At 41.6% G+C, this 22,313-nt stretch overlaps 1 protein-coding gene across 4 annotated transcripts in view; it reads left to right on the top strand.

The window, feature by feature from the left end:
• Positions 1 to 22,313, top strand: part of MVB12B (multivesicular body subunit 12B) — a 114,287-nt gene that overhangs the window by 68,869 nt on the left and 23,105 nt on the right. For all 4 annotated transcript variants that reach the window (XM_070758543.1, XM_070758545.1, XM_070758542.1 and 1 more), the window contains 4 exons: positions 4,596 to 4,692; positions 5,747 to 5,876; positions 7,427 to 7,549; positions 11,999 to 12,096. In XM_070758543.1, the coding sequence (XP_070614644.1) occupies positions 4,596 to 4,692; positions 5,747 to 5,876; positions 7,427 to 7,549; positions 11,999 to 12,096 (448 nt within the window). The remainder of the gene's footprint in view (positions 1 to 4,595; positions 4,693 to 5,746; positions 5,877 to 7,426; positions 7,550 to 11,998; positions 12,097 to 22,313) is intronic.

The raw sequence follows: 22,313 nt of genomic DNA on the forward strand, positions 1-22,313 counted from the left end.
TTCTGCCGTCAATCTTCTATGTTTCTATGGTTCTATATTCTCATCCTGGGGGTCGGGACCACGTTGGGGATCGAACGACCGTTTCACAGGGGTCACCTAAGACCGTGGGAAAAGACAGGTTTCCCCTGGTGTTAGGGACTAAAGCTTCTATTCTGGCACCTTGGAACAAATTTTTACAATCCCACCAATCAGGCGTTGACAGTGGGTGTTTCCCTCTGACCTTCCTGCCAATCAGCTTAAAGCTCTGTTTGGGAGAATTGGCGCTCGACTTATGGGTTGGGGTCACCACAACATGAGGAACTTTATTAAAGGATCGCGGCATTAGAAAGGTTGAGAACCACTGCTCTAAAGAAAATAAAGAAGGAAAATAAGAAAGAAATGGGGGGAGGGACCCCATTAATGCTTGTTTCTTCTCAGTTTCATTGCCTGATATTCTGGATTTCACTCACCATATGTAAGCGGTCCCAAAGGTGCTTTTTTCAGGAGGCAACTGGCCTTTCAGGAGGCCTCCTGAAATTTCTTGAAGAACTGGACTTCCTTGAAAATGCACCTTTGGGATAAACTATGACCTGGATAGCTGAGAATCTCTACACATTCATAGACAAGCAGCAGATTGGTTCACTCGCCAGTGTGGTATAACAATGAAGGGGTTGAAGTAGGATCAAAGAGTAACATATTTTGACACCCACCCATCCCTCAGTGGCGAAGCTGTCAGTCCAACTGCTTTTGTGAGTTGTGGTTGTGAGAAGGTTGAAGGAGAGCGTGCTTTGGGCATTAAACTATCAGTATAGCTCATTCCCATCGAGACAGTTTGGATTGGCGGTTAAGCCACTGGATAGCGTGAGGTAGTATTTTGTTTCATTTATTTATTTGTTGGTTTGTTTTGTCAAGTACATATTGGTGGTATACAGAGATATAACAATGTTTATTTATTTATTTATTCATTCATTCATTCATTCATTCATTCATTCATTCATTCATTCATTCATTCAATTTTTATGCCACCCTTCTCCTTAGACTCAGGGCGGCTTACAACATGTTAGCAATAGCACTTATTAACAGAGCTAGGCTATTGCCCCCACAATCCGGGTCCTCATTTTACCCACCTCGGAAGGATGGAAGGCTGAGTCAACCTTGAGCCGGTGATGAGATTTGAACCGCTGACCTTCAGATCTACAGTCAGCTTCAGTGGCCTGCAGTACAGCACTCTACCTGCTGCGCCACCCCGGCTCTTGCATTATATTCATGATACTAGTAAGAGAGAGAAACATTAGGACAGGGGACAGTAAACCAGAAATTTAGAAATATAAAAATAATTATTCACCTAACAGTTTATATTTAAATTGATATTTGTATGACTTGAAATATTGTATATATGATTAATATAAGGCGTAGAAATAATAATTGATTTATAGAGAGAAATTAATAACTGAAATAATCAGTTTGGATACCGATTGTTTTTGCCAAGAATTTAAGCGAACGAAAAGGAGTGATTGAATGAATGTTACAATTATTAACCTTTTTTTAAGTGTATATATGAATATACACTTTGCCTCCTTTTCGTTATGTAAGAATAGAATAGAATAGAATTTTTATTGGCCAAGTGTGATTGGACACACAAGGAATTTGTCTTGGTGCATATGCTCTCAGTGTACATAAAATAAAATATACATTTGTCAAGAATCATGTGGTACAACACTTAATGATTGTCATAGGGGTCAAATAAGCAATGAAGAAACAATATTAATAAAAATCTTAGGATATAAGCAACAAGTTACAGTCATACAGTCAACATGGGAGGAAATGGGTGAAAGGAATGATGAGAAAAACTAGTAGAATAGAAGTGCAGATTTAGTAGAAAGTCTGACAGTGTTGAGGGAATTATTTCTTTAGTAGAGTGATGGCGTTCGGAAAAAAACTGTTCTTGTGTCTAGTTGTCTTGGTGTGCAGTGCTCTGTAGCGACGTTTTGAGGGTAGGAGTTGAAACAGTTTGTGTCCAGGATGTGAGGGGTCAGTAAATATTTTCACGGACCCCTTTTTGACTTGTGCAATATACAGGTCCTCAATGGAAGGCAGGTTGGCAGCAATTGTTTATTCTGCAGTTCTGATTCTCCTCTGAAGGCTGTGTCGGTCTTGTTGGGTTGCAGAACCGAACCAGACAGTTATAGAGGTGCAGATGACAGACTCAATGGTTTCTCTGTAGAACTGTATCAGCAGCTCCTTGGGCAGTTTGAGCTTCCTGAGTCGGTGCAGAAAGAGCATTCTTTGTTGTGCTTTTTTGATGATGCTTTTGATGTTAGGTCACCATCTTTAGCCAGGAGACCACGAGAAGCAGAAGACAAAGAGACCAAGAGACCCTGGATTTAGATCAGAAGCCAGGGGACCATGAGTTCTACTCTAGCTATAGGCACCAAAGCCAGCTTCCCGATTTTGGCCGCTGGTCTCTGTCTCTCACTCCAAGAGCCAGAATCAAATAATGGTGAAGGTTTTCCCTTCTCAGCCGTGGAAATTTCCTGGTGGCAGGTAGGGCTTAGTCCTTCCTCAGCCTTCCAAAAGAGTTTGCCAAGAAAGCTGCACGGTCTTGTCTGTGAGTTGCCAAAAGTTTGAGGCCGACTCCAAGGCAGACAACGTTATAAAACTGCTGGTTCCTAATCAGGTTTGTTCCCCATTATTCACATTCTCTTTGGTCTCCGGTGCCAAGATCCTTTTGGGGGGGGGGGGGAGAAAAATGAATCTTGACTTATGCAGGGTGTAAAACCCATTCCTCCCACATGCCCCCAAGCGAAAGATGTTTGCAGAAGACGATGGGCCTCTACTTGCACGATTGACAAAGCAAGGGAGATCCCAGGTACATTTTCGGATGGGAATGTTATGAAACGCAACTGAAACGGCTCTGCTGTAGTTTCTTCTGTGGCATTTAATGAATAAGGAACGGTGTTTGCTTGGATTTCAAGCAGGTTTCTTTGTTCCAACTTGACATGGAGGAAAGATCTCTCTTTTTTTATTATTTTCCTTTGCTTTCTGGACTTTTTGGACCAAGCTTCAAAAAGGAAGCTGATTAGCAAGATGGATGTACCGTATTTTTCAGAATATTAAGATGCATTTTCCCCACCCTAAAAAAATATTGGTGCATCTTATACACCAGTGGTGGCGAACCTATGGCATAGGTACCACAGGTGGAACACAGAAACATATCTAATGGCACACGGGCCATTGCCCTAACTCAGACGGCTAGCTGATGTTTGGCTCACACAGAGGCTCTGGGGGGAAATTTTGGCTTCCAGAGAGCCTCCAGGGGATGGGGAGGGCATTTTTACCCTCCCCGGCTCCAGGGAAGCCTTTGAAGTCTGGGGAGGGTGGAACACGAACCTACTGGGCCCACCAGAAGTTGGGAAACAGGCCATTTTCGGCCTGCAGGGGAGGGACTGTTTTTGCCCTCTCCAGGCATTGAATTATGGGTGTGGGCACTCGTGCATGTGTGATAGCATGCACGCACACCCTTTTGGCACATGAGGGAAAAAATGGTTCGCCATCACTGTTACACACTGAATACAGCCATTTTTGGCTTCCAAAATACAACCATTTTTGGCTTTCAAAATACAACCATTTTTTTGCAAAAATGGGCTACACGGAGGGTTTGGGAGGCCTGCAAATTCTCTTGGGGACTGGGCAGGGCAAAAATGCAATGCATGGTGGGGGGGTTTGGGAGATGAAAAATGAGCCTATTTTTCGCAAAAACTGGGCATGTAGAGAGGCCTGTAGATTGAGATAAGCTGGGGGCTGGAGATGGCAAAATATTTTGGGGGGGATTTACCTCTTCAAAATTTATTATTTATTTTATTTATTTATTAATTGGATTTATATGCCATCCCTCTCCGAGGTCTCGGGGCGGCTTACAACATATAAAAAGAACAATATGACACCCTAAATCCAATTAGTTTAGAATTAATTAATCTAAAACCCCAGAACCATTAATAAACGCTCATTCCCATTCAATCAACTGACATACAGTACATTCTTGGTGCATCTTATGCTCTAGTGTGTCTTATAGTCTGAAAAATACCGTATGTCTTTTCTGCCCAGTCTGTGTAATTTTTCCTATGGTTGTGTTTTAATAAAACTCGAGCTGTTCCCATGCTTTGTAATTTTGGGGGGAAAACCTCTGGAAAGATATGGTTTTCAAATGCTCCTGGAGCAGCATCCCCCCAAATGACATTTTAAGAAATGTCCCAGTCTGATTTATGCTGGTCCATAACCATACTGCAGATTTATTTGATTGATGGATTGATCAGTTGATTATCTGAATGTTTACAATCATTCCATTCTCTTTGCCAATGCTCAAATAGTTGTCATATCTAAGATTTAACCTTCCAAAGCCAAGTTTCTTGACCCAGCACCCAAACTTGAGCTGAAACTCAAATGAGTAGGGATTGCTTGTGAGAAAGTCTGGATATATGGATTGTATTTGTACAATAACCTTATTGGACTGGATGAATGGAATCATCAGATGTCTTGTGTTTATTGAGGCTAGCTCAGTTTTTGATGAATTCTCCACTATTTGCCCATCATTGAGTGTTCTGTCTTTCTTCCAACAGAGTCACTTAGGTAATGTCTTGGTTGACATGAAACTCATAGATGTAAAAGACACTTTGCCCGTCGGCTTCATCCCAATTCAAGAAACTATGGATACACGTAAGTAGAGTTAGTAGCTTTTATTGTGACCAGATCCCCTCTAGATTCAACCAGAGAGAGAAGATTTTCTGGCACACCATCTATGGATTGAGTTGAATTCTCTCTGCTTCCCTCTCGTTGGGTTGCAGTTGAAGATCAACCCATCCCAATCCAGACTAGACAAAGAGAAGTGCAGGTTAAAGATTGAGGTTCAAGGGGGAAAGAAAGCTTTAAAACAATCCTGAACTGTAGAAACATCTTGGTCAACATTCTGCCATCGAGACCGGTGCCTTCTGAGAAGTTCTGGATGAAATTCCCCTTACATATAGTAAGGAACCACCATAACTGGAGCTGAACTTCATCCAATGTAGCTGGATGTCCAAGTGTTGTAATCCTGCCTTTTCCTTGCTAAGATAGCATTTTTCTTTAGGATTGACATTGTACACAAAGTCCACATTTGGCACTTTCGTTCAGCAGAAGTTCCACCAATTTTTAAATGTCCAGATACGGAGAATGAGTGAGAGAGAGAGAGAGAGATGAAAGAGAAAGAGATGACACAGAGAAAGATGAAAGAGAGAGAAACAGGAGGGGGGAGAAAGATGAGAGAGTGAAAGAGATGAGAGAGAAAAAGATGAGAGAGAGAGACACACACACACACAAAGGGGTGAGAGATGAGAGAGAGAAAGAAACAAAGAATGAAAGAGAGAGAGATGAGAGAGAGACATACAGACAAAGAGGGGGAGAGAGATGAGAGAGAAAAAGAGATTATTTGTGGGGAAAGGGTGGGTGGATGGATGGATGGATGGATGATAGAGATAGATAGATAGATGGTTGTTTGGATGGATGGATGGATGGATGGATGGATGGATAGATATTGTGTTTCCATGAAAATAAGACCTTGTCTTACATTCTTTTGAACCCTGAAATAATCATGCTATGCACGATTGGTCTTATTATCAGGGGATGTCTTATTGGGGGGAAAACAGGGTACGTGAGAGTAACCGTTGTTAGTTTTCTTTATCTTCAATTACCTGCAAAGAGAAGAGATTCTTTATACTCCTCCTGTCTTTTTCAGAAGAAACTGCTTTTCGGAAAAAGAGGTTATGCATTAAATTTATACCCCGGGATTCTACAGAGGCTGCTATTTGTGATATCCGGATCCTTGGCCGAGGCAAACAAACTCTTCCACAGTATACGTACATTGGGTATGGAAGTGTTTTCATTTTTCTCTGAAATCAGGACTTTTCCTTGGCTTGTTTGCACGAGGCCTGGTTTCTCCCCCAGTAGGACCTCTGGCTCATTTCTAAACCATTCCTAAAGGGTCTTTGCTGTGTCTTCTATCAACTCAATAAAACATACAATGAATAATTGAGGGAACTGGATATCAAACCAAATAAAATTCAATGGCTTGAAAAAAAGTAAGGTTCTACATTTAGGCAACAAAAACAAAATGCACGGTTACAGTACATGTGGTACCTTGCTCAACTGTAGTAACTGTGAGAGGGATCTTGGAGTCCTGGTGGACAACCATTTAAATATAAGCCAGCCGTGTGCAGCAGCTGCCAAAAAAGCCAACATAATTCTAGGCTGCATTAACAGGGGATAGAATCAAAAATCCACGTGAAGTGTTAATACCACTTTATAAGGCCTTGGTAAGGCCACACCTGGAATGCTGCATCCAGTTTTGGTCACCACGATGTAAAAAGGATGTTGAGACTCTAGAAAAAGTGCAGAGAAGAGCAACAAAGGAGACTGGAGACTAAAACATATGAAGAATGGTTGCAGGAACTGGGCATGGCTAGTTTAATGAAAAGAAGGACCAGGGGAGACAGGATAGCAGTCTTCCAATATCTCAGGGGTGGCCACAATGAAGAGGGAGTCAAGCTATTCTCCAAAGCACCTGAGGATAGGACAAGGTGGGTGGAAACTAAACAAGGAGAGAAGTAAATTAGAACTAAGGAGAAAATTCCCGACCAAACAACTGATCAGTGGAACGGCTTGCCTCCAGAAGTTGTGAATGCTCCAACACTGGAAGTTTTTAAGAAGATGTTGGATACCCATTTGTCCAGAAGATCTCTTGATCAATTTCCAACCATTATTTCTTCTCTGTCCTTCAGGTGCTTTGGGGAATAGCTTGACTCCCTCCTCATTGTTCCACCCCACAAATATTGGAAAGCTGCTATACTGTCTCCCCTTCTCTTTGATAAACTAGCCATGCCCAGTCCCTGCAACCGTTCATTATATGTGTTAGCCTCCAGGTCCTTAATCTTCTTGGTTGCTCTCCTCTGCACTTTTCCTAGAGTCTCAATATCCTTTTTTTATAGTGTGGTGTCCAAAACTGGATGTAATACTCCAGATGTGGTCTAACTAAGGCTTTATAGAGTGGTACTAGTATTTGTCTGGAATGGTTTGGGTCTTGTATTTGAGCAAGGGGCTGGTCTTTTCAAATCCTATTATTTTATATCATATTTTATATTTATATTTTATCTCCTCATCTTCTCCTCCTTCTCTGCCTCCTCCTCCTCTCATTTCTTCTTTAATTTTTCTTCTTTTTCTCATTATTCTTCCTCTTCCTCCTCCTCCTCCTCTTCTTCTTCTTCTACTTCTTCTTCTACTACTACTACTTCTTCCTCCTCCTCCTCCTCCTTCTTCTCTTCTTCTTCTACTACTACTACTACTTCCTCTTCCTTCCTCTTCCTCTTCTTCTTCTTCTTCTTCTTCTTCTTCTTCTTCATTTTCTCTCTTTGTTGAAAAGGGAATTGAACAACATGGGGATCTGGTATCGGATGGGGAAGGTCCCTCGAAACCACGAATCGTCTCAGCCCACCACACCTTCTCCGCAAGCACCAGCCACAACACCAGCTGCCAACCTTCCCAGGTGAGATTTGGGGTTCTCGTTCTTCCTTGGCAATGATGATTTCCAGATGACCCTAAGTTAAAAACTAAGGGTTTTTGAAGCAGAGATTGGCATATGCTTGACTGCTATCTATGGGTACTTTTAAGTTTCCAGATTAAATTCCTAAATTCAAAAACACCCAGTTGCAAGATCCGCTCACAACATTTTACACCCCAGTTCTACGCCTGACCTATTTATCATCCATGTCTGTATTTATGTTCCTTTCTCAGTTGTACTAGCAGCTATGATGTTATGAATTTTTTCTTGAATGGGCAGTAGCATTCAATGACAGGCAGACTGGGAACTTTAAAAGGAGCGATCCTTTGTCCTGCCTAACATTAATTTTGGGATCTTGTTACTTTGACAAACACTTTATTTCTCTTTCTCCTTCTCATCTCCTCCTCCTGCCTACCCCTGCTCTCATTTCTTCTCCTTAATTTTTCTTCTTTTTCTCATTATTTCTTCCTCCTCCTCTTCTTCTCCTCCTCCTCTCCTCTTCTTCTTCCTCTTCCTCCCATTTCTTCTTCTCCTTGATATTTTCCCTTTTTCTCATTATTTCTTCTTCTTCTTCTTCTTCTTCTTCTTCTTCTTTTCCTTCTCCTCTTCATCCTCCTCCTCCTCCTCTTCCTCCTTCCTCCTCTTCCTCCCATTTCTTCTTTTCCTTGATATTTTTCCTTTTTCTCATTATTTCTTCTTCCTCCTCCTCCTCCTCTTCTTCTTCTTCTTCTCCTCCTCCTTCTCCTTCTCTTCTCCTTCCCCTTCTCCTACCCTCCTCTTCCCCCTCCTCTTCCTCCTTCCTCCTCTTCCTCCCATTTCTTCTTTTCCTTGATATTTTTCCTTTTTCTCATTATTTCTTCTCCTTCTCCTCCTTCTCCTCCTCCTCCTTCTCCTTCTCCTCCCCTCCACTTCCCCCTCCTCTTCCTCCTCCTCCTCCCATTTCTTCTCCTTAATATTTTTCCTTTTTCTTCCTCTACTTCTCCTCCTCCTCTTCCTTCTCCCCTTCTCTTTTCTCCTCTTCTCCACTCTCTTTCTCCTTCTCGTCTTCCTCCTCCCCTTCTCCTCTCCCACCCCCGCCACACTTCCTCCACCCACCCACCCCAAACCTTTATCCTTCCAACTCTTTAAGAAGGAGAGTTGACGACGGAGAACGATTTATCAGTAGCCAAAGAGAAAACAAGTTGACATTGGTATTCCGCTCACACCGAATTGTAGACGAGCAGCGGAAACCAAAGATTGGGCGGCCTCCATTTTGTCTGGAAATAACGGGGAGCCTGCTGGGACTGTTCTCCTCTTTGTCATCCCTTTACCCCGTCTCTAAGGCTGGGTGTTCCCACCCCCCACCCCCATAAATATAGACGCACACATAAGATGTTATTTCTTCTCTTCTTCTTTTTCGATAAACCCTCTTTCTGGGCTGTCATTTGAATGCTACTTGTTTTGTCTGCCGCCCGGTGGCGAGAATTAATTGGCATTTGCTCATATTAATGAGCTGCCCCTCCCTTCCCTCCCCACTCGAGATTCTCTTCAAGTCCTAGTAATTAATTGTTAATACGTCTTTTCAGGTCTAACTTTGCCTACTCGCTCGAGTAGGGCGGGAGGGAATAGCCGCCTGACGATCTGCCACGCATTGCAAGCGGCGGTAGAGGTTTGGGTGGGTGGGGGAGATAATCCTCCGCCATGCTTTTTCCTCCCCCTCCTCTCCCCTGCTCCTCCTCCCCCGTTCAGCGGGCGCAGTCCTCACGCATCGTCAGCGCATTCGGCAACAGTGTCAAAACACAACTTCAATTAATCCCCTCTAATTATGGCTCCAGAGAGACTGGCTTTTTAAAAAATTGTTCCTTATTAAAAAGCATCGACGTTTTCCTTTAAAAAATTTTTAGAAAAATATCTGCACTTTTTGTCATGGTCAAAGCAATGGAATTTAATGTTTCCAAATGTAAAATAATGCACTTGGGGAAAATGAATCCTTAATCTGAGTATTGTATTGGCAGTTCTCTGTTAGCAAAAACTTCAGAAGAGAAGGATTTGGGGGTAGTTATTATTATTATTATTATTATTATTATTATTATTATTAATTAGATTTGTATGCCGCCCTTCTCCGAAGACTCAGAGCGGCTGAGAACAGCAGGTAGTGATTTCTGACAGTCTCAAAATGGGTGAAGAGCATGGTCAGGCTGTAAGGAAAGCAAATAGAATGCTTGGCTGCATAGCTAGAGGTATAACAAGCAGGAAGAGGGGAGATTGTGATCCCGCTGTATAGAGCACTGGTGAGACCCCATTTGGAATACTGTGTTCAGTTCTGCAGACTTCACCTACCAAAATATATTGATCAAATTGAACGGGTCCAAAGACGGGCTACAAAAATGGTGGAAAGTCTTAAGCATAAAACTGATCAGGAAAGACTTCATGAACTCAATCTGTATAGCCTGGAGGACAGAAGGGAAAGGGGGGACATGTTAAAGAGTTAAATAAGGTTCAGGAGAGAAGTGTTTTTAATAGGAAAGTGAACCCAAGAACAAGGGGGCATAATCTGAAGTTAGTTGGGGGAAAGATCAGAAGCAAAGTGAGAAAATCTATCTATCTATTTCTTTCTCCTCTATCTAATCAATCAATCAATCTATCTATCTATCTATCTATCTATCTATCTATCTATCTATCTATCTATTTCTTTCTCATCTATCTAATCCATCTATCTATCTATCTAATATCTAATATCTATCTATCTCTACCTATGTCTAATATCTATCTGCCCATCCATCCATCCATCCATCCATCCACTATATCTATCTACTATATCTATTTATCTATCTATCCATCCATCATCATTATCTATCTATCTATCTATCTATCTATCTATCTATCTATCTATCTATCTAGTCATAGTAAGAAATAAATTTCCCCACTCTTCTATCCATCTGTATCCATAATCTATCTATCTGTCTGTCTGTCCGTCTATCCGTATGTATAATTTTATGAAAAATGTCACCCTAATTACATATTCAAATACAATGCCTCTGTCAATAGGGCTCCCTGCTGCTTGAAACTATGATTAATTATATTCCAAATTCTAGCCGCCTCCAATTCATCTCAGTTCTCTTATTGTTTCCCAATTGTTCCTCTCTCTCGCTCGCCATTTCTTTCTCTCTTCCCTCTGCTCCACTTTTGTTCAGGGACTCTTATTTATTTAATTTTATTTTTTTTTAAAAAATGTGCATGTGTGAATATGAGTTTCAAAATTCAAAGTAGTAATTGATTTGCCATATGCTGCCAAGCTGTTGGTGTTTTAACAGTTCAAGGAACTTGGGGGTTATATTAATCTTTTGCCTCCCAATAAATTAGGTTGTTTGGGGTTTCTGAGTGGCACATTTATTTACATGTACAATGAGGGAGGGGAGGGTGAAATTCCCTTTTTTATAGTTTAAAATGATGGTAAAATGTGGCTTTTTAAATATATATATATCTCAACAGGAAACATAGTTTTTAACTGGCAGCAATAATAAGTTTAGGATCTGGATCTGGCTGATGTTTATATTGGTATAAAGTCAATTCATGGCAAAAATTAGGGCAGATTTAAGATTGTTTGTTTGTATCTTGCCTTGATTATTTTTCACAAATAAGTTAAGATGGCAAACATATCTTTCTCCTCTTAATTTTCCCCACAACAACAACCCTGTGATGGACTGGTCCCAAGTCACCCAGCCAGCTTTCATACCTAAGACAGGACTAGAACTCACCGTCTCTCACTTTCTAGTCTGGTGCCAACCACTAGATAAAACTGGTTGTATTATGGTAAAGTTGTCATCTTCTAATTAAGCTCTTGACAACCCAATTTTGCCAATGAAAAATTTTGCCCAGTTTTTCTCCTCCTCCTCTTCTTCTTCTTTTTCCTCCTCCTCCTCCTCCTCCTTCTCCCCCTCTTCCTCCTTCTATTCTTCTTTCTTCTTCTTCTTCTTCTTCTTCTTCTTCTCCTCCTCCTCCTCCTCCCCCTTCTCCTCCTCCTCCTCCTTTTGGACCTGTCCAAATTCTTTTTTGGGATGAAATAGTTATCCCGCCAGAGAAATATTGATTGCATATTCACATATCTTTTTTTTTCTTCTCTTCCTTCCTCTTCCTCCTCCTCTTCTTCCTCTTTTTCTTTGCCTTTTCCCTCTTCCTCTTCTTCTTCTTCCTCTTCCTCTTCCTCTTCTTCTTCTTCCATTCACTTGTATCCGATTCTCCAGTGCTACCCTGAACAAACCTCTGCTGTTTTCTTAGCGACATTTTGGTTTGCCATTGCCTCTTTCCCAGGGCAGGAAGACAGTGACTGGCCCAAGGTCACCCAGGTGGGCAAGATAATCGGTCGAAACCAAATCTCCACGAGAATCGCTGCCTCCCTAATTCGGGGTGGTTGTTCTTGAAATTCAAATGTGCTCTTTTGTCTCTTCTCTTTAGACATATATCGTTGACGCTTCCCGCCAGTTTCCGAGGGAAAGGGCACGGCACCCGGCCGGACTTCGAATACCAGCACTCCAATTTATATGCCATTTCAGGTAAGTGACCAGATCTCCTTTCTCTACATAGCTCCCTCCCTTTGGGCCAGGAAGAATGGATTACAACCATAGCTCAATTGGCTAAAATTACATGATGTTGCTTTAGGCCAGGGGTGTCAAACTCAATGCTCAGGGGGCCCAGATCCAGCTGTGGGGTTCTTAGATCTGGCCCAAGGGACACCTTGGAAACAGCCAAGTCTGCCTCTGCCCGCCAAAATGCCCTGGAAATGCCCAAATGAAGGCTGCCTCTGCCAGCCAAAATTGCAGGGGCCCCCAAGCTCCATTTTGGCTAGCAGAGGGTTGCAGGAGGTAATCACAGCCAAAAACAGAAGCCTGTATTCGCTGTCAGAGCGTTTGGGCTGCCACAGGCGCCCCCAACACAAGTGATGTCGAGCTGGCCACATCCACTCTGGCCACACCCATCCCGTTTCCCCCCTCAAGGTCAAACACAACCCTGTTGTGGCCCTCTATGCAATTGACACCCCTGCTTCTTTCTTAGATATATTTTACTATGAGTATCTCCTCTATAACCTTCATCATGTATTTTTCTATATGTATACCGACTAAAACCCTCATTCCCCATGTATGCCCATGTCACACCAACACTCCGCAGTCTGCATTGGTTTCCGATCAGTTTCCGGTCACAATTCAAAGTGTTGGTTATGACCTATAAAGCCCTTCATGGCATTGGACCAGAATATCTCCAGGTCCGCCTTCTGCCGCACAAATCCCAGCGACCGGTTAGGTCCCACAGAGTTGGCCTTCTCCGGGTCCCGTCAACTAAACAATGTTGTATGGCGGGACCCAGGAGAAAAGCCTTCTCTGTGGTGGCCCCGACCCTCTGGAACCAGCTCACCCCGGAGATCAGAATTGCCCCCACCCTCCTTGCCTTTCGTAAGCTCCTCAAAACCCACCTCTGTCATCAGGCATGGGGGAACTCAACTACCCTTTTCCCCCGTAGGCCTATACAATTTATGCATGGTATGTTTGTGTGTATGTTTGGTTTTAATAAGGGTTTTTTAATTATTTTATACATTAGATTTGTTACATGCTGTTTATTACTGTTGTTAGCCGCCCCGAGTCTACGGAGAGGGCGGCATACAAATCAAATAGATAGATAGATAGATAGATAGATAGATAGATAGATAGATAGATAGATAGATAGATAGACAAACAAACAAACAAACAAACCTTCCGAAAGCGAAAGGGGAAGAGGGACAAAGCTTCTGTCTCCGGATCCTTGTGTAAAAGGTTAGCGGCTAACAGGTGGCGAGGTTCCCCCACCGTATAAAGCCATGTGCCGGCTGTCAGACCCACACAGTCCGCCTGGTTTCACGTGATGGATGGCCTGTTTCCTTCATTAAACCTTCCGTCACTTAAGGAACAATAAGCGGCAGCAGCACCACCACCGATGTGTCGAGATGCTTCCGTGTGTGTGTGTTTCTGCTTTTCCTTTTTTGCAATTTTGCAGATGGCGGGCGCAGCGCTCAAGCATGTATTATGGAAACGAACCTGGTGTCTATAGCATCTTTATTTCCTTCGCAAGAGGAAAAAGGGCCCTTAAATTTCACCCTCATCACGGGACGGGACAGAGGTTCCCCCCTCCCCTTTCATCAGAGTAATTGGTTAGATTAATCAACTTAAACTGAATTTTTTTAATATAATTCTTTTTTTAAAAAAAAAATTTTTAAATACATATTTATATTCCTCACCTTTAAAAAAAAAAAAATCATGTCTTGTCTTTGAGCTTTCCCATGATTTTGTCAAAGTGCGATAATAAATGCAAGTAGAAATTTATTTCCCCCTTCCCCCCACCCACCGTAGACAGCCATAACAGCTTTATCAACAAATAAAGTCATACGGTGAATTAACTGAAATAGGATAAGAAATGCAACTAAAATTGTATTTCTCCCTGCCCTTTCAAGGGTAAATAACTTTTTTTCCTCCCCCTTATTATATGGGTCAGCGATGGTTAACTTTTTTTTCATGTGCTGAAAGTGTGCACCAGCACCCATATTGCAATGCGTCTTTCCCTGCACATGCGTGCATGACACACCCACACCCACTCCCCTGGGCACCCCCCCATCCCTTTTTGGGCCTAGGAGGCCTCCCGAAGCCAAAAACGGGTCATGGGGTGATCATTGCAGCCCCTACCCCATTTTGGGCCTAACAGGATGCAAGGAAGGAAACTTAAGGAAAGAAGGGAAGGAAGAAGGAAGGAAGAGGGAAGGAGAAAAAAGGAAGGAGGAGAAAGGAAGGAAGGAGGGAGGTGTTCTGTCTGGGTTTTCCCAGACCTCCACACCCACTGAAAAATAGCCAGACACTCTGGTAAAATCCAAAAGTAATTTATAGCAGGAAAAAATAAGCACAAAGGAAAACCTGTCTTCACAGCAGACAGGTTACAATACTTTACAACAGGGTCCTGATGTCCAGTCAATTCCAAAAGCTTCTTGCTGGCACACACCCCCAAGGTTTCAAGAGTCCAAGGCACAAACCAGGATTGTAGCCACCAAAGTTCACAAACAGGTCTCACGAATCTCCAAGATAAAACTCCACAAGCCAGGAAGGGTGGGGCCGCCTTTTATCCTTTCCCAAGCACCACACCCAAACCCAGCTGCGACCCCTAATGCTGGAAATATCTGGCCAATTGCGTTCTTCTCTCGTTAGCTCTCCTCTGTCGCATATCTATGAAGTCACTAGCATCTTCCCCCAGGGAATCCAGGCTGCTTGCTGGGGAGAGCTCCCCCTGGTGGAACTCTGGCTGTCCTTCATCTTCAGCCTGGGATTCAGCTTCTTCATCAGTCTGCCCCTCCTGGTCCTCAGCCTCTGAGCCGGACACCGACAGCAAATCAGCCATTCCCGGAGGGGTCCCAGGCTGAACCACAACAGGAGGGAGGAAAGGAAAGAAGGAAGGAAGGGAATAAGGAAGAAAGGAAGAGAAGGAAAGGAAAGGAAGGAAGGAAGATAAGAAGGACGGAAGGAAAGAAGATAGGAAGAAAGGACGGAAGGAAGGAAGGAAGATAGGAAGGAAGGACGGAAGGAAAGGAAGGAGGAAGGAAGGAAGGAAGGAAGATAGGAAGGAAGGACGGAAGGAAAGAAGGAAGGAAGGAAAGGAAGGAAAGAAGGCTGGCTCTCAATGAAATCAAGTTTGACACCCCTGAATTAAGGGATGGAGAAAATCATAACACACTTTAATATTCATTTATAAGCATGCTACATCACCAACAAGACTTATTGAGAGTTAAATCAATAATGTTTCAGTGCATTTCGATGGGCACAAACCTAGACATTGGGTATTTCTTCCCTTTGAATATCAGTAGGATGTAGAAAGTACCCAAATTTCCTTGGCATACCCTTGTGTGTTTTATCAATTCAGTCTCTTTCAAAATTAAACATGAGTAAAATAATGCCATTAATTTGAAACATCTTTAAGCTTAACTTTTCCCTGCCGGATTTACTTTGGTGGTTCTTGCATTATTCCGCTACTAAATCCCAGTCCTTAGCATGTCAGTTTGAGGAGTGCAGATACTCCATCAAAAGTTTCAGACTAAATGGATGAGCTTTTTAATACCTTGGCAGCTTTGGGGAAGTGAAGTTAATAAACAGTGTGTTCCAAGACAATATGTTAATGGCTCCCAGAGGGAGAAAAGTTGGTTTCGCTTCCAAAACCCCCAAAACAAAAGAAGATGGGGGGAAAAAACCCTTGCTTTGGCTTGAAATGCTTGGGTTGCACAAGATGTTTCATCTATCCACAAAAGGCTTTGGGAAGTCTTACGGACAAATCGTACGTTACCCGTACAAAGTCGATTCTTTGTTTGGTCGTGAGAGGTTTTGGCAAGGGGCTGTCCCAAATTCATCTTTTCTTTTCTTCCCGTTGGCTCAATTCTTTCCTTCATTCCTGGCTATTCAAATTGTAAATTGTACCAAGAATCACCCTCCCTTCCCAGTGCAGAATCCTCTTAAAAGATACCTATGCTGGTTGGGATCATTTAGCAATTCAAGAAGGAAAGTCTCAGGTGTAAATGTACTGTACTCGGTAAGAGAAGAAAACATTATACAAATTTCTGTCCACCTCTATTACAAGGCTGACTTCTATATAGTGGTACCTCTACCTAAGAACGCCTCTACTTACGAACTTTTCTAGATAAAAACCGGGTGTTCAATATTTTTTTGCCTCTTCTCAAGAATCATTTTCCACTTACAAACCCGTGCCTCTGAAACTGTAACCGGAAAAGGCAGGGAGAAGCCTCCGTGGGGCCTCTCTAGGAATCTCTTGGGAGGAAACAGAGCCGGAAAAGACGGGGAGAAGCCTCTGTGGGGCCTCTCTAGGAATCTCTTGGGAGGAAACAGGGACAGAAAAGGCAGGCAGAAGCCTCTGTGGGGCCTCTCTAGGAATCTCTTGGGAGGAAACAGAGCCAGAAAAGACAGGGAGAAGGCTCCGTGGGGCCTCTCTAGGAATCTCCTGGGTGGAAACAGGGCCAGAAAAGGTGGGGAGAAGCCTCTGTGGAGGAAACAGGGCCTCCACCCTCCTTGTGGCTTCTCCAATCGCACACATTATTTGCTTTTACATTGATTCCTATGGGAATAAATTGCTTCTTCTTACAAACTTTTCTACTTAGGAACCTGGTCACGGAACGAATTAAGTTCGTAAGTAGAGGTACCACTGTGTTCAGCTGAGGGAGAATCTAGTGTCTTCAGTTATGTAGTTGCAGAAGTCGTTGTTGACTCTTGCATAATAAAAACTGTAGCAGGTGTTGAATTTCATCAGATAAGCAAACTGTTGCTCGTCTCTGGTCTCCAGAGCTATTTCTCTCTCTCGTGCACCAAACCTGATGGTTATGGTCTATGGCGACAGCCTTAATTTAAGTGGGTCCTGTGTTTTGGGTTTCTCAGAGCCAGGATTAAGGGCAGATAGAAGATGTGGGCTCCGTGGTGCTTTCTGAGCTTGATTGTTTTGTTGCAGGCATTTCATTACCCTACTAGGTAATACTAGCAGTGCTTACAGGGGAGTGTGGTATGTGGAAAGGAGGAGAGGATGCCCTCTGAGCTTGGTTGTTTTCTTGCAGGTGTTTCACGACCCAACTAGGTAATACCGCTCATGCCCTCATCACCTCGAGGTTCGACTACTGCAATGCTCTCTACATGGGGCTACCTTTGAAAAGTGTTCGGAAACTTCAGATCGTGCAGAACGCGGCTGCGAGAGCAATCATGGGCCTACCTAGGTACGCCCATGTCTCATCAACACTCCGCAGCCTGCACTGGTTGCCGATCAGTTTCTGGTCACAATTCAAAGTGTTGGTTATGACCTATAAAGCCCCACATATGTATATATATATATTGTAATCATTGCAGTTGACCTTGTACCTTTCTGAATCATTTTTTTTTGTTCTGATTTCAAAAATATATATAGTTTTTTCCGTAGTAGGTATAGCATCATTATTATAAGGTATAAGGAAATATACTGGCAACATTAAGAAAACAGTAATTACCACACACGTTGAAAATGTAGAAATAACGTAATAACAAAAATGCTTCTACATCGGAAACTTTATGTGATAGAGCAAAACTAAGCATATTCTAGGAATCGGCACATCAAACTCCAATAAAACCTTTGCTGATGGTTTTTTTTTGTGTTGATAAATAAAATATATTTATATATTTATATATGTGTGTGTGTGTGTATGTCACATGTTTTTTTGCTGAATTTGAAAATTACGGGAGACTAGGATAGATCTATTTCGGACTTATTTTGGCCTCATCAGCTAGCCATACCCTCACTGGGACTTGAACCTGCAACCTTTGCCTTGCAAGGCAGGGAATTATTTATTTATTTATTTATTGGATTTGTATGCCGCCCCTCTTCGTAGACTCGGATTAAAGTCTACGTAGACCTAGAATTAACCTCTAGGCTACAGTATCCAATCCCTTCAGCTCTGCACCAGGGAAGGTTTACATATTTTTGTGTCGAATCACCCTGGTGTATTGAAGGAACATCACAGCTCCTTTTTTGCCTCTCGGCAATATATATGTATATATATATTGTGTTGATAAATAACTAGTGTTATTTACAAGTGGCTTGTAACCCTACTCTCTTGTAGCACCGGTGGTGGTTATGGAAGAAGCCATCTTTATATTCAAAAGGGGAACTCAGTGCGTTAACTATGGTTGCAGACCTGATTTCCAAGGGATCCTGGTTATTATCTACCAGACATGGGTCCTTGACTGGTGCCCCTCATCTGGACAATTTGGGTGTCCCCAAAGGAGCACTGTGCTTCAAAAAGGGAACGAACGGAAAACCAAAGTTCAATGTATAAGCTTCCTTGCCTGTAAAGAACATGATCCCAACCAAGAAAGAATCTGTCAGTTTGCTGCAAAGGAGCTAATTATCCAGGAGATTTCTCTCATTGTTGTCTATAACACAATGAGCCATGCCAGGCTGAGCTCTTTTGTTTGCTAGCTGTGAACTGCTTCTTGTTCTGCTCCCTCCCCTCCCGCTCTTTGCTTGCCGCCTTCCGATGTTTTATGGCATTAAAGGGCTTAGCTCTCTGCTGACAGTGCAGCTGCTGTTCAGGATTGTTGGCTCAGCTGCAAGATCAGAAGGGACCCGTGAGGTCAGGTAGCCCAGCCCTCTCTTCAGCTTCAGGAGCTCCTAACCGTGCTGCTTGGAGAGGTTGGGATCTTAGCCGTGGGTTTGCAAAAACAGCCTTAACCAAGAAGGTCACGCGCTGAGCATATGTGTTCACTCTGGGTGAGCAGCCGTCAAGCGCAGGGAATTGGGAGCCGAGGTGGTTTGAATGAATGCCACACACGCTAATGCTTTCTACAAGAACCTGAACTACTAACAGTCAAATTGGTGGTAGATAACAGTCAATGGAATTCAAGATGGGCTGGACTGAATAGAATATAGAATAGAACAGAATAGAATAGAATAGAATATAGAATAGAACAGAATAGAATAGAATAGAATAGAATAATGGAATGAAGAATAGGATAGAATAGAATGGAATGGAATAGAATATATTATAGAAGGTAGAATAGAATAGAATATAGAATAGAATGCAGAATAGAATAGAAAGCAGAAGAGAATAGAATGAAGAATAGAATAGAATAGAATGTATAAATATAAATATATATTTATATTTAATTGGATTTGTATGCCGCCCCTCACCGAGCACTCAAATAGAATAGAATGCAGAATAGAATAGAATAGAAGAACAGAATAGAATAGAATGCAGAATAGAATAGAATGCAGAATAGAATAGAAGAATAGAATAGAATAGAATAGAATGCAGAATAGAATAGAATATAGAATAGAATAGAATAGAAGAACAGAATAGAAGAACAGAATAGAATAGAATGCAGAATAGAATAGAATATAGAATAGGAGACTGATGACATGTTTGACCCCTCCTTCAGCCTGGTCATCTCCTACAACAGGCTGTACGGGTAGCATTTCACCCCTGTCTTAATTTTTAAATGGATATATTCTGCAACCCAGATTATGGGTTAATTCCTTAACGAATGCTGATTAAACACGCCAAACCAGTATGATCCAGGATAAGAGAAGGTTGTTGACAATACATCTTTTCGTTTGGCCTCCTTTGTAAGGGGTGAACTCCTGACAGCGGTGTGACATCTGGTTGTCAGCAATATGGTGATGAACTTTGATCTCCTCTTAGGAGTGGTATAAAATGATTTGTTTGTAAGAGTTATTTGTAGTTATCTGGGCAGTTCCGTTTTATGTCTTTTAGATTTTTATGCCTTCTAATTGTACATATGGATTTTGTCAGCTGGCCAAAGTCTATTGGAGTGGCTGCCCATAACAAAGTTAATGAAACATATAAATTAATGTTCTCACTGGAGGATTTCAAATTGCCCATTTATGAATGTGAAAAGCATTGTGCATTTAAAAAAAAACTGGGGTAAAACTAGGAGGCGGCTTGTGCATTTTGGGAAGAGAATCGAAGTCTTCTGCTAGGCTCTAAACTTCCTTGACCGATAGTTGATGGATTCCCTTAACATATTCCTCTAAAGAGGCATCACCTCTTGTAATGTTTTGGGTGGTGGTAGAATTAGTTCAACAATCAGTGATGAAACTCAACCATGTTTGATCTCTATGTGGACTTCCAAGCTGTTACGAAGTTATCAGGGGTAGCTGACATATTTTGTTTACATTTTATTGAATATAAATATTAAAAATGCATTGAAAACATTGATTCACATACTTCAAACTTATACAAACACGACATAAATACATACAAATATACAAAACAAAACAAAAAACCCTTCTAAACCCTTTCTGTTGTTATATTCCAGTCAAACTGTATTCCTTTTACAGTTCTTAACTTTCAATCTATTTCATCATTAATATCAAATATTTCAATATCTACTATATATACAATATAATAGGAGTACAAACATTATTATTTATTCCTTATATCTCTATCTCTAGCTTTGCACACTTCAGATCTCTCCTTTTCCCTCCACTCTCTAATTTCTTCCTTTCCTCTATCCAGCTAAAAAACATGTTCCAGCTTTCGTAAAATTCTGTATCTTCTTTGTTATTTCATGTATATTTTAATTTGTCCAATTCCGCACACTCTAATATTTTTTAATAATAATCTTATCACTTGGTGTTTCATTCTCTTTCCAGTATTGTGCCATTACTATTATTGTTGCTGTAAGAATATGTTGTGTAATGCAGTGTTTCCCAACCTTGGCAACTTGGAGATATCTGGACTTCAACTCCCAGAATTCCCCAGCCAGCATTTGCTGGCTGGGGAATTCTGGGAGTTGAAGTCCAAATATCTTCAAGTTGCCAAGGTTGGGAAACACTGGTGTAATGTACCTATACTTTTCCCCTAGATTCTCCTCAAATATACCTAATAAAAATGCTTCTGGTTTCATATTAATCTCTTGAGGGGCAGCCGACATTTTTATATGTCTCTTTTAAAATGCAGCACAAACTTTGGGAAAGAGTGGCCAGGCCAAACGTCCATTTAAAAAAAAAAGTAAAGTCCAAATTCCAAGATAACCCTTGGCATGGAAATATCCAATATCCAGCTGATGTTTTGAGCAGTAGCTTTTTTCCAACTCTTGGTTCTAAAGAAATAGTTTGGCATTGATTAATGAGCTAAGGTGGTACTTTGAATAGGGTAGCTTCCCTTGGAAAAAGGGAATGCCAAAATTCCTCAATTCTCTTTCCATTCCTATTGTGTGCTGTTTTGTTTTGTTTTCTTCTTGTTGTTGTGTTGGCCTCCCCCACAAAACAGCCATATGCTTCCTGCCACAATATTATGTGGACTTCAATTGCCTTGGTTTTTTGGCGTTGTTTTTTTTTAATAAATCTTTTTATCTGCCTTCGATGGAGAAAGACAATTTAATCAACGCTTAGTCGTGTCTTTTCATCCCAAAACTATTGTTTTGATTCATTATACACCCCTCACACACCGTTCACTTTTCAAAGATAATTAAATAGTTTGCACGGCCCAGTAAACTACCTTTGTTAACATGGATAATTTTGGAATGGGGAGGAATGCTGTTGTTTTAATTTGCTGTGGAATAATTCCCTTTAGCTTCACTGGGGTGGACGGTTTTTGCCTTCTGCTTATCGGGTTGTGCTGTTCCGTTGCTGGATTTCTCTTTTATCATATCCCTGCTGTTTTGTAATCCCATTCTAGCCATATTTGGATGCTTCTATCTATCTATCTATCTATCTATCTATCTATCTATCTATCTATCTATCTATCTATCTATCTATCTATCTATCTATCTATTATCTATCTATCATCTATCATCTATCTATCTATCTATCTATCTATCTATCGGTCTTTATTCGCCTCAGGAAATCTCAGTGTTAGTATTTATCTATCCATCTTTACCTATCTATCTATCTATCTATCTATCTATCTATCTATCTATCTATCTATCCTATCTACCTACCTACCTAAAGGGAACACTTAAACAACAGAATGTAACTCCAAGTAAATCAAACTTCTGTGAAATCAAAGTGTCCACTTAGAAAGCAACACTGATTGACCATCAATTTCACCTGCTGTTGTCAGCACATTCAACTTTGTACAGAACAAAGTATTCAATGAGAATATTTTATTCATTCAGAACTAGGATGTGTTCTTTGAGTGTTCCCTTGATTTTTTTTTTGAGCGGTGTATTTATAGTTCAGGGTTGAAATGGACAGTCTTTGCTGTTCTCTGAGC

The sequence above is a fragment of the Erythrolamprus reginae genome, chromosome 8 (genome assembly GCF_031021105.1).
Source record: "Erythrolamprus reginae isolate rEryReg1 chromosome 8, rEryReg1.hap1, whole genome shotgun sequence".
Lineage (NCBI taxonomy): Eukaryota > Metazoa > Chordata > Lepidosauria > Squamata > Dipsadidae > Erythrolamprus > Erythrolamprus reginae.